General features: G+C 35.9%; 1 protein-coding gene across 1 annotated transcript; it reads left to right on the top strand.

The window, feature by feature from the left end:
• The first annotated feature begins 5,880 nt into the window (after window positions 1-5,880).
• Window positions 5,881-6,731, top strand: LOC110094017 (NDR1/HIN1-like protein 10). Its single transcript, XM_020819110.2, has one exon. It carries the CDS (start codon window positions 5,953-5,955, stop codon window positions 6,622-6,624), a length of 672 nt encoding a protein of 223 aa, XP_020674769.1. The 5' UTR covers window positions 5,881-5,952; the 3' UTR covers window positions 6,625-6,731.
• Window positions 6,732-13,784: the final 7,053 nt, after the last annotated feature.

Here is a 13,784-nt window from a genome sequence, read left to right as displayed (position 1 = left end):
TTTGATGGGTTTAATTAGAGTTGTCTGATCCAAGATTGAACTATTATTTATATAATTTATTTTATTATTTGAAAATGAAGAAAATTTTTTACAATTAATGAATTTAAAATTTCCAAAGCTTTAAATTTATGGAGCTAGATGATTTAATGAACCATTTAATTTAAATTAGTAAAGGATTTTAAATAAAATGAAAGACTAAAATTAAAATTATCAGAATAGATTAAATAAGATGAAAGGCTTAAGATTTAGTATGAGAAGAATCACAAGTCACTTTTATAATGTAATTATAAATTGCTTGAATGAAAGGTAGAAGAAATTACAAAAATTAAATAAGAAACAAAAAAACTAAATGAAGAAATAACAAAACTATTGGAAATAAAATTTTATGCCAAATAGTTTTATTATTTAAAACTTATCTCATGAATATATGTAGGCTTTATGGAGATTTCTTGATAAAATGTAACAATACTTGACGAGTTAAGATAAAATTATTCAAGAATTAATTACTAGACTTTTTTCTTACCGTTGCTTGAAATAGTTTTCTAGTATAAAAAAATTAAAAAACAACTTTAAAAAGCAGTAAAAAAGCTCCGTTTGGGACAGCTTTTATATATTTTCTAAAATAATTTTTAATATAAATTTTTTTATTTAAGAATTTTTATACTAAAAATTTGATTTTAAAGTGACAAAAAAAGCCATCCCAAACGAAGCTTTAACATGAAATTAATCCAAGCAACATTAACAGCAACATAGATTTGAAACTTCATCTTTAATATTAAAGAATTAATTTAAAGAAATTACATCCTAATAAACTATCATTCAATATTTTATTCAAAACTTCAGCAAATTAATTAAATGTCATTTGATTAATTAGAAACATTACAAATTCAAAATTACTGATCAATTTAAAACGTTAAAACCGAATTAATTAAAAAATTAAGTTAAAACGACAAAAATTTTATACCTTAAACCCGTTAAATCTGAAGTATTACATCACAATTAATTACCTCGAACGTTTAAACAAAATTAATTATATATTCTCCCTCTCTTCCTATAAATTCTACAACGCAGCCCTCTCTTCTCCATCAACAAAAATACCAATGGCGAAGTACCTTCTCCCCCTCTTCGCCCTCCTCGGCCTGCTCTCCACCACCGCCTTCGCCAACATCCCCTGGAACCGCTACTTCCACGTCCCGTCGTGCCCATACGGCAGAGACTTGGCCCATATTCCTGACCCGCCCGCGCGAATCATCAAAGGCCCTCCCCCGAAGGAACCCATCAATCCATACGAACGGGTTTACAGATGCTGGGGCTATTTGGGCAAGCCCGAAGCCATCGGATGGGTCAAGCTTTTCTTCATAAATGGTACTCTGCCAGGCGAGGCTGTTTGCCATGGGGTTCTTAATATCCATACGGACTGCTGGCCCGATATGTTTAAGATTTGGTGGTTTACTAATTATAAGAGAATAAATCATCTTCGTCACCATTGCCGTTCTTTGATTTGGAAAAAAGAGCTGCCATGATCAGAGTAATGCAGCAGCAGTAAGGGTGAGTTTTATATTAGAATGGAAGGTTTCAGCTTATGTAATAGCTTCTACTGGAGAGGAAAATAAGAGTTGATATGTAATAATTTGAATGAGAAGTGTATTGAAATATGCCATTTTCTATGAAATAAAATATAAGAGTTTTTAGTTCTTTATTTTGAAGTTCTTTTGTATTGTATTGGAAACATTCTCTCATATTCATAAGGATTTGAGTTTCTTTTCATATGACATATCGGCCTTTCATTTTAATTAATTTTAATTATTTAAAAAAGATCCAAATCATCCATTTCAATTATTATAATTATGATTAGTTTATTAATATTAAATATATTATGTGCATTTTCTTAAATTGTTTGACTAAATCCTAAATTTGTATTGAAATCATGGCTCTTTGAGATATTCTCTCATATTCATATTTATTTAAGGGTTTCATGATTTTATTATATTCATATGCATTTTCTTCTTGCAAGTATATATATAATGATTAATTTTTTAAATTATTTTGATTATTAATTTTATTTATTGGATATATGTTTGTTTATTAATTTAGGTTTTGCTTGAGATAGTTTTATGTTTTTTTGCTGTTTTCAATAAATTTTTATGCAAAAAAATTATTGTATAAAGTAATAAAAAAACTATCTCAAAGTAAAGCTTCGTTTGGGGTGACTTTTTATTGCTTTTTAAAACAGAGTTTTATTATAAAAAATTAAAAATTTTGTACTAAAACTCTATTTTAAGAAGTAATAAAAAAGTTGAAGCCTAAGGCTTCATTTGGGACAACTTTTTTATTATTTTTTTGTAGTTATTAATAAAAAAAATATTTGAATTAAAAATTTTTGTACTAAAAAATTAATTTAGAAAGCCATTCAAAAGAAATTTACACCTTATTTATTTTACGCTTCTTTTGAGATGATTTTCTTACTAGTATCTAAATCAGTATTTTAGTACAAAAATTATATTGAAAAATACAGTGCAAAAGTTATCCCATACTAAACCTTACTTTGGAGTCGTTTGAGAAAGCTTTTATTATTTTTTAAAATAATTTTTTAGTATTGAAATCAATTATTTTTGTTTAGATAAAACTATTTTAAAATCAACAAAAAGCTGTTCCAAACGAAATCATAATCGCATGCTGCTGTAAATCTGTAATGAACGCGTTACAGAATTTATAAGTAAAACGCACATTAGATTCATGAAATAGCGTTTCAAACAATAACGTTTATACACAACATTTAAAAACAATATTGTTAGGATTTTTTAGTTACATTTTCATATCAAACCTCGGGGAAGCGTTGTGCTTCTTTAACGATAAGTTACCAATTCAAAAATAAAAATAATAAAATATTTATAAAATGAACCCCGGAGATTTTTGCGTTTTTATTTTTATTTTTTGAATTTTTTCACTTCAAAGATGAATGAGTAGACCAATAAGAGGACAGCCATCGAACCATAAGTTGTGAAGCAAGCTTTAAGAATGGAATAATTATGCAACTTATTTTAGTCTATTGGTTGAGCTTTTGGTATCAATCAAGAGGTCTTGGATTCGAGTCTTGTATATGTGATGTGTGTATGAATTTGTCATAATTGACCTAAATATCCAAATAAATAAAAGAAATATTTTATATATGCATGATATAAATGTGATGAAGTAGTAGATCATATAGATGTTACTTTCTAAATAAAATAAGTTCATGATAAATCTTGGGTAGCAAGTTTGATGTCAGCGCCGCTTCGTTACGCTTGATAGGAAGCTTGATGTGGTACAGTCCATTGCGTTTGGGTCCCCGGAGAAGCACCTGGTTGTCCTAAAGACTCTTTATAACAAATTCATTAGCGGTAAAAGAAATCAAAACATTGTTATCGGATGTAAGGCTAGAAACAAAGAGGAGGTTGTGTTTTAGATGCGGAAGATGTAGAATTTTGCGTAGATAGAGCTTACGAGTATGCTCGGGTAGAGGCAGTATGCCTTGACCCAAATTCTGAATGGAAAGATTGCTCCCGTTTGCAATAGACACCGAGTCATAGCCGGTGTAAGGAGCCGAATGTTGAAGATGCGTAGCATCCGTAGTCAGGTGAGATGAGGCGCCGGAGTCCAAGATCCAGTCATTCGTATTGGCTTGTTGTTGTTGTGCCATAAGCGCCCTTGTGTTTGTCGGCGATGCGTAGTTGAGATTGCATCTATGCCAGCAGTTGAGAGCTGCGTGAGTACCGGGCTTGCCACAAATCTGACAAGTGGGCGCTAAGAAAGAGGGCGAGCAGACGATGATGCCTCTACGGAAGGCGTCGAGCGATCGTTTGTCTGTTGTCTTTGAAATGAGCCCCGCCCTCTTGGCTTTTTCCCTTTGTAGTTTCGATTGGAAAATAGAGCTGTGGACTCATAGTGTTGAATTTGATCTTTGAGGTTTTGTTGCTGAAGAATGATTTCTTCACTGCTGAGAAGGGAATAAAGATCATCTAGGTGGATAGGTTGCAGCGAAGTTCTAATGGCTGTCTTGAATGAGTTGTAGGCTGTGGGCAGCCCGTTGAGAATATAAAGTACGATGTCTTCGTGTAGACGGTAGAGCCGGCGGCCGCAATGTTAGCAACAATTGTCTTGATTTGATCAAGATATTGTTGCATGGTGCGATCTCGCATCTGAATTTGGTGTAGCTCGTTCTTGAGCTGAATTACTCACGATCGGTTGGTGGGTTGAAGGCGTCGTTCGAGAGCAGTCCAGACTTCGTGGGCAGAGCCAAGATTGATCACATACGGTAGAATGGGAGGGGAAATGGTAGCTAGGAGAGCCGAAACAAGATTGCGATCAACCAGCTTCCAGCGATTTTGTTCTTGAGGAGTCGAGTCCGGTAGACTAACCTCATGACCGGTGAGATGCGCTTCGTAGCCATTCGCGGCGAAGTGCTGAGACAGTTGCAGACGCCATATAGAATAATTTTCGGAAGTGAGATGATTGGGAACCATGTTCTTGACATTTGAAATCAAGAATTTTAGCTGAGGGGGAATGAGAAGATTGGAGTCTTGATTTGAGGTAGTGGACAGGGTTCTACCTTCTGCTCCGGACCGGCGAGATCCAGCCGTGTCTTCGTCCGCCATGATCCTAGAGGCTGAGAACCGGAGAGGAAGGAAGGAGATAGACGTAGGTCGAAGCGATTGAGCTTTGTAGCTCTGATACCATGTGAAAATCCTTCCCAGGCTAGAGAGATAGCAAGGCGTGAAGACGAGTGAAAGGAAAAGACGAACAGAGGAAAGAAAGTAATTGATTTCATTTACTTAACTATTACAGCCTGAGTACTATATATAGACTAGATACAAGATTAGAAAACAAGAAAGTACAAAGCTGACGTGGCGAGTACATTAAACCGTTGGTTCTTAACACCTACTCGGTACTGAGCTCTGTATGAGCTCGGTACTCTACATTACCAAGCAGTACTGAGCTCGGTACTAAGCAGTACCGAGCTCAGTACCTAGCAATACTGAGCCACGGTACCAAGTAGGGGGTGATGTGGCACATTTTCATTGGGCTTTGGACGATGTTCGACGTCCGCACATAATAATTAATCTTAAACGGTCGATAGACAATCAAATTAATGGTTATTAATTCATAATGAATTATAATTTATTTATGTTTCATTTATTTTTTTAACTCTCAATTGAAATAGAGCTCTAGATCTTACAGTGGACTTAATCAACTTCATATTCTCTCTTTGATTTGTTGGTTGTGAGCTTGGCTCTCAACTAAGAGACCCTGAATTCAGGGAAATTATTGGGGTTGGGCACCGAACGACGTCCGAAACCCAATGAAAATGTGATACATCACCCCCTACTCGGTACTCTACATTACCGAGCAGTACTGAGCTCGGTACTGAACAACACCGAGCTCAGTAATGCTCGGTATTGTGGAGTACCGAACTCATTACTACACAGTACCAAGTTCAATATTACTCGGTACTCTGAAGTACCGAACGATAACCTGTCTCCGGTGTCCTAGCCCAATAATCTCTCTTGGATTCTGATCTCGCATATAAATTATGTATGTATTTGAAACAACAAACGGTGATGTGTACTCCCCTTATAATCGCGTGCGAACAAAGACTCCACTCACACGACCGCACGCACCTCTGCTCACAATTTATACTATTTCTATCCAATGACTTGATCTTCGGCCTTTCACTTACCGCCTCCTCCAGAAGCAACGCGCGGTCAAAAACGCGCAGCGGAAGCGCGTTCCGCAAATTACTTCCCATACAAGAATCCAAGTAATTATCCACGGGATCACGCGACTATTTATTTCAACATAAACTCGGAACTTTCACTCTGTTTTCCTTCGCTAAAACCACTATAAATCTAACCCCCCAACCCTCCTCTCCCCATCATCAGATCTCCCCCTTCTCATCCCAACCTCTCCATATCAATGGCCGATCCAAAGCCCTCGGCGCCCCTCAACGGCGCCTACTACGGCCCACCAATCCCTCCATACGCCACCCCCCGCCGCCGCCGCCACTCCTGCTGCGGCGGCCTCTTATCTTCCCTCCTGAAGCTCATTGTTACCATCATCATCGTCCTCGGCATCGCCGCGCTCGTCCTCTGGCTCATCTTCCGGCCGAACAAGATAAAAGTCTACGTCGAGGACGCCACGCTCACACAGTTCAATCTCACAAACAGCAATAACAACATGCTTCTTTACAACCTAAGCCTCAACGTCAGCGTCCGCAACCCTAACAAAAAGATAGGAATCTACTACGACTACATTGAATCCCTCGCCATTTACGACGACTCAAGGTTCGGCTTCCAGATTTTGCCCACCTTCTACCAGGGACACAAGAATACCACCATATTGAGCCCCGTGTTCGCCAGCCAGAATATTTTGCTCGGCGATGCGCCGGCGACTTACGCGAGAGAGAAGACTGAGGGGTTTTACAACATTGAGGTCAAGTTTTATATGAGTGTTAGGCTTAAGGCGGGAATCTTCAAAACGCATCATATAAAGCCGAAGTTTGACTGCAACGTCAGGTTGCCAGCGCCATCCGCCAGCAGCTTGAAGACGACGCCATTTCAGAGGGTCAAGTGTGATGTGGACTATTGATGGATGCTTCTACTTCTTTTTTGTTCGATCGACTGCTTAGTTTTTGCTTCTTTCATGAGGTGTGGTCAGTGAAGCTCTGTTCTGGTAGCTAACTGCGTATTAGTTTGTAATTAGCATATGTATTGAAATTTGTTTTGCTATTTATGTAAATAAATAATTTAAGTAAAATTTGATTAATGGCTTAATTTATTTTATTTCTTAAATTTGTTACTTATTTAGGCTCTTTGGTTGAAATTTTTTATTTTTATGGTGTAAAGTATTTAAAATACAAGAATTTTGAAAATATTGACCTTTGGTTTTAAGTTAAAGGAATGCAAAATAAAATTTCAGTGCATTTGAAATACATCCGCTAGTTCATTTTTGCTATATTTAAAAAATATTCTGATTCGGGTGATTTTCAAATACACCACAAATGTATCGCTTGTCGACCACCGCCACCTTCAACCGGCCCCCAAACTCCAATCGCAGCCACCTTTGGCCGGCAGCCTCCTTTGGCCATCGGAACTTTTGGTCGGCAACTCACCTCCTACCGACAACCCAGCTCTGATCGTCGCCACCTCCGACTGTTGTCACCACCGGTCGGCCGCCACCTCCGATTGGCCGCCCATCTCCAGCCATCACCACATCTAGCCGCCCACCTTCGACAGCCCACATCCGGCTAGCGCCACCTCTGGTCGGCCGCCATCTCCAACCACCACCACCTCCGACCACCGCCACCTCTGGCCGGCCGTCCACCTCCGGCCACAAAAAAAGGTAAAATCATGCATTCCTTTTTCAATCATCCAAGCTATTTATAAGATTTCATTTACGTCGATCACATTCCTTTTATACTACATTTTTTTTCAAATAACCAAACAATCCTTTAAAGTATCATTTTGGATATTTTTTTCCACAATTAAAAAAAAAAACAATTATCCTAAACAAAATCTAAATTGGACATTTCAAGATGCTTGAAAATAGGTAATAAAGCCATCATCATCTTTGACAAAAGGGAGAAAAAGATAGTTTCATTTGATTACGGCGCTGTTGAATGTTGAAAACATTAATGGATGTCTGCAGGGGCTCATTTGATTAATGAGGTTACAAATATTGATAAGCTACAGATTCAAAAATATAAATAATAAAATATTTATAAAATGGACCCGGAGATTTTTACGTTTTTAATTTTTTGAAATTTCACTTCAAGGATGAGTGGGTAGACCAATAAAGCAACAACCATGGAAGGATAAGTTATGAAGCAAGTAGTTGGATGTTACTGTCTAAGCGAAATGAGTTAATAATACGGTTTTTGATCTTTTTACAATCTGATCCAAAGAACTCTTTGATTAACTATTTTACCCATAATATATTAAGTTCAAATTTAATATGCAGATTAGCTTATTTATGCTAATTTATGCTTAGTAATTCAACTTAGGCTTCCATTTGGACGTTTTTTTTTTAAATCAGTTTTCTAGTACAAATTTTTTTAGTTTAAGAAATTTTTGTACTTAAAATTTGCTTTAAAAAAAAAATAATAAAACTCATCATAAACAAAACCTTAGGAAAAAAATCATGTTCTACATCGATAAAAATCATACTCACACCATTCAATTTAGATCTTGATAAGTTAAAAAAAAAACTTGATTAAACACGAATCTTGATGCATATCTGAATTGAAAACTTTCAAAATTAAATTAAAGACTATCAGAACTATCTCCTAATTTTTCATGCTTATTATAGTCAAATTGAGTGCATCAACAGTAAGAATCTAATGAGCTCAAAATTGTTTGATTTTAATATCATTCGAGTAATTAAATATTAAAAAAATAATTTAAGATTATGAGAATCAATATGAGTTGTCTTTTTGCGATATTTAAGAAGAGCGTTACTCTAAGAAAAAAAAAACTAGAAACCCCCTCTTACAATGAGACCTTGGTTAAAGATTTGAGAGCTCAATTCAAAGGCTTGGTGAATCCCAAAACTTTATTGGATAACTTTCATTTAACACTGTGGTTGTACTAGTGTCAACCAACCATCATTGTCAAGTTTTCGACACACAACCATCGTTGTCAGACCACCACCACTTGACCACTACCATTAAACCACAACAACTAAATCACCACCACTAACCACCACCATTGGACCACCTTCGCTCGACCACCATAATCGGATCACCGTGGCTAGACCACCACTATCCAACCTCTATTGATTTGGAAGGCTTTGATGGCTCAATTATATTATTGACAAGGGAGTGATTATTTTTCTAATCAAGTTGATTTGATTTAAGATTTAATTGAATATTTGATTGATGCGATAATTAGGGGATCTAATTATTGCATTAATTAGGGATTCGATTAGGAAGCTTTTTTCTAATTCATTTTGGCTCAAATCTATAAATAGAGTACTGGGGGTTGACCGGTTGAGGTTGTATGTATGAGATGAGAGCACAAGAGATATCTTGAGAGCAATTGTAATTCCTATTTGTTTATCCAATTTAGTGAAATCATCTTTGTCGAACCAGGTAAATCGTCTTTTTCTTTTGATTGATTTATTGTTTGATTTTGTTTCCACTGTGATCGTTTGCACAACACACATTATTGGATCAATATGATTGAAACAATGTCATTGGACTATCATTGTCTAACCACCATCATTAGATCATCGTTATCGAACTTTCATTGTAATCTTCCAACCACCACCATCTTACCATATCCATTTGATTATCTCTATCAGACCACCATCGTTAGATCAAAATGATCGAACATTCATCGGTGGATCACTATTATTGAATCACAACCATCAAACCATCATTATTAGTCAACCATCAAAAAATTACTATCATCGAACCATCGTTGCCTAACCATCACCTGTCAAACCATCATCACCCCCTTTGTTGTTGAATCACATCGTATGATCTTTATCATTTGACCGCCACCACTAGACTATCATTGGTGAATGATTGTTGCTTGACCATAATCATTACCTCAAATTATTATCACTAGATCATTATCATCAGACCATCACCATTTGACCACAACTATCCAAATGCCTACAGTCCCTTGACACCCAAGTAATATTTCCCAACAGTCCTATAGGAGACCAAGCCGTCATCTTTTACTCTTGCATTCTCACATTCTTCAATTAGCCAGAAAGATGAATATTTGTAATTGTTGTTTATTTAGTGAAATTATTTTAATAGGGTTAAATTCCATGAAATATCCATTTACATGTTTTTAATATAAAAAACTTTTGTAGCTCCAACATTTCTTCCTTTTTTTTTCAATATATGTGGCAGATCTTCGCACGTATCTCAGACATTAAATTTTCTCTTTATTATCATGAATATTCAAAAAATGAATAAATATGTTGAACTCCTTTTATGACTAAATGGGTTGACTCAAACTCGACCTAGTTTTGTGAACAGGTCAAAACTACGAACTCGACCTGTCCGGCCATATGGTTGACCCGACCCGACAAGGCAACCGCGACCGCTCTGGCGACGGCAAGTCGGCGAAGGAGGCGTTACCGCGTTGGACACGGGACGACGAGGCGAGGCATCGACGACAATGGGCAGGTAGACGCGATGCGGGCAGGAAGGAGCATGCTAGCAGACGAGATACAGGCAGGCAGACGCGATGGGCGGGCAGACGTGGTCAGCACGGTTCAATCCGGGTCAACTCTAATCCGACTCGATTTTTGAAACAGGACGAGTTGTTGAACCCGACCCGTTTCTCAAATGGGTTGACCTTAACTTGAAATTTTCAGGCCACGTCAAATTAGATTTTTTAGCAAATATAACCCGGATCAACTTCGGGTCGAACCCGGAACTGACCCGGGCTTAAACAGGTTGACTCAAACTTGATCCGCTTTTGCAAACTGGTCGAAACTACGAACCCGAACCGGACCCGTCCGGATTTTTAAGTCATGTAAAATATTGACACCCCTATATATATAAAACACAAGTCGCTCCCCGTCGCATTCAAAGAATTCATTGTTTGTCATACATCTTCCTCTTCCTTGCTTAAATTTATATGATAAATTTGTCCACTCTTAATAGGGGTGGATTTCCCCTTGTTCCCCACCCCTTTCTAGTTAGGCCACCCCCACCAACATTAATCTAGAAATTTGTTAGGCCACCCCACCAACATTAATCTAGCGGCCAATTATTGTCCATCACTAGCTGTTCTAGAACACTTAACCGTCAACGAGTAAAATATACTCATTCAATCATCACAAAAAATTATATATATTTGAGATCTAAATATGTGAATTAATTAAAATTTAAAAGAGTGACATGTTTTTTATCTGAAGACTATTTAATTAATCTTCAGTTAAACAATAAAATTCAAATATATTTTTACAAAATGTTTTTTTTTCTTTTTTTTTAAGAATAAAGTTTTTTTTTTATTTATTATTGATTACCATCAAATTAGGTGCCATTTGGGATCATTCATTAATTTTATTTTTTGTTTTTTTTCATACTTTAATATAAAAAAATTAGTAACATAAATAATTATTATTTATATTTTTATTGAATATTGTATAATGCATCGAAGGCGGACAATGATGGTGACTGGGTCAGCGATGGCCAGTGATTAGCAGTAGGGGTGCAAACGAGTCGAGTCGAGCTAGGCAGTGTTCGAGTTTAGCTCGACTTTCAAATACCGAGCTCGAGCACAAAATCTGAGCTCGAGCTCGACTCGTCTCATATGTTGAGCGACTCGTTGAGCTCAGTCAAGCTCCACTACGAACTCCGTCCCGAGCAAGATTGTCGAGCTCAGTCGAGCTACATTGCGAACTCCTTCGTCGCCACGAGCGCTCGCCATAGGTTCCGCTCGTCCGTCGTCGAGTTCGATAAGCCATCGAGCTCGAAATGGTGTTTTAGCTCGACTCACGAGCTCGATAAGCTCGACTCGTCGAGCCAGTTACCGAGTCGAGTTCGAGCCCGCTTGCGAGTCGGCTTGACTCGTTTGCACCCCTAGTTTGCAGTGGCACTTGATGGATAAAATAATTTTCATTAAACTAAAAAAAATAAAAACACCTAAATTTAATTTTAATATTTTCCCAAATAATTTGATTTACTTAAGAAAATAAAATAACTAAAAATAAAAATAAAAAAGAATGTGGTGTGTTTGAAATACTTAGTAGTTATTTGCATGAGTGTAAAATAAATATAAATTATTGTTTTTTTTTATTTTGTTTGAAGTAAAATAAATGTATTATAAAGTCCAAAAATGGTAGTTGTCCGTGGCTAGCAATGACGGTGATGACCAGTGGCCTATGATGCACAGACATGGACACGGCGAGACGAATACGACACGACATGGACACGGGACACGTCAGTTATTGAAAATAGAGGACACGGACACGGGTTGGACACGGTATTATAATTTTTATATTTAAAAAATAGTGTATAAAAATTAAATAAGTATAATTTTAAAAAAATTTGAAAATAATAAGTCATTTAACTAAAATTTATGCTTAAAATGATTAGTATTAGGATGTCGAGAGTTAGACGTCGATGTCGTTTATCAGTCAGCGAGAAAGGAGATGAAAATACCTTCATTGCCAAAAAGAAATGAAAATGAGAATATTCGATGATTGGGTATTAAGTGCGGACGTTGATTTGATGTTGTGGATAGGAAATAAAAAATTTAGTTTAAATCACGTCAAATACAAGAAATTATATTTAAAAAAATTCATAAAATAGGCTTGTCGGACACGGGTGTCCAATTTGTATTTAATATTTTTTAATCGGACACGTTTTTGGCATGTCCGACATGTGTCGGAGGAGTGTCGTGCTAGTGTCGTGTCGGATACGGTGTCGGACACTGCACGCCTCTTTGAGGAGAAGTGTTGGTGCATCATAGCCAGTGGCAGAGTGGCTACAGTCGGCTTTGCAGACGGTGGTGGTACATGACGATGAATTTGAGGTGTATTTGAAAATCATTCAAATCAAAGAATTCCCAAAAACATCAAATTTATGTTAGAAGGTGCATTTCAAATACATCTAAATTTTATATTTTTTTTAACCTTAAATCATGTACTAATATTCTCAAAACCCCTTTATTTAAAATACTTTGCATATATTTTACATCAAACCAAACACCTTCTTAAATAAACACAAAACCGTCACTTCCATTAATAATCAATTTACCTACGCAACTTAGTGGACCTAAACCATCATTAAAATATCGTTGTGCTCTCGCTGGCTGAGGGTGGACAATCAAATTGATTGTTATTAATTCATAATGGATTTGTAATTTATTTATATTTTATTTAATTTAATAATCCCTTATCTTTATTCCACTGAAATGGAGCTTTCAAGATATTACGTTGATGCACAAATCCTATCTTTACTGAAATAAGCTGCGGGTGGATTCTCAATGGATTGATTTTATCTTAGTTTATGATAGTTTTCTTATTATTTTTTGAAATAACTTTTTATCAAAATTTTTTCAAAAAAAAAAAAAAAATTAACTCAAAAGCAATAAGAAAGTTGTCTCAAACAAAATTTTTATCTTACGGATGTAACACCATAAGATAACTTAAGCTTCATTTGAGAAGGCTTTCTTACTGCTTTTTAAAACAGAAAATTTTTGTACTAAAATGCTGCTATAAAAGCAGTAAGAAAGCTGCCCAGACAAAAGCTTAGTGAAAAAAAAAAAAACAATCACATTAAGGCTTCGTTTTGAACGGCTTTTGTACTACTTATAAAAGCAGCTTTCTAGTACAAACATTTAATTTTGTATTAGAAAGCAGCAGCTTTAAGAAGCATTGAAAATATTGTCCCAAACAAAGTCTAAGACTTCTTTTGGGACATCTTTCTTACTGTTCCTTAAACAGCTTTTTAGTAAAAAAAATTAATTTATATACTAAAAAAACCGTTTTAAAAAGCATTAAGAAAACCGTCTCAAATGAAGCCTAAATTTAATACCCAAATTATTAGTTCAGCATGATCAAAAGAAGGCTTATGACATTATAGATAAAATAAGATGGTTAGGTAATAATCAAACACACATTCATTAGTAGTTAATCTTCATATTATATTTAATATGATTAATTAGTTGTTTCATCACTTTTCTAATTTTATTTTTATTGTCAGTGGAATCATTGTGATAACCCAAACCTTTTGGTAGTATTTTTGTTCAAATTTGATCTTATTTTATTGATTTAATTTT

The sequence above is a fragment of the Dendrobium catenatum genome, unplaced genomic scaffold (genome assembly GCF_001605985.2).
Source record: "Dendrobium catenatum unplaced genomic scaffold, ASM160598v2 fragScaff_scaffold_156, whole genome shotgun sequence".
NCBI lineage: Eukaryota > Viridiplantae > Streptophyta > Magnoliopsida > Asparagales > Orchidaceae > Dendrobium > Dendrobium catenatum.
This window is presented reverse-complemented; position numbering and strand designations above follow the sequence as displayed.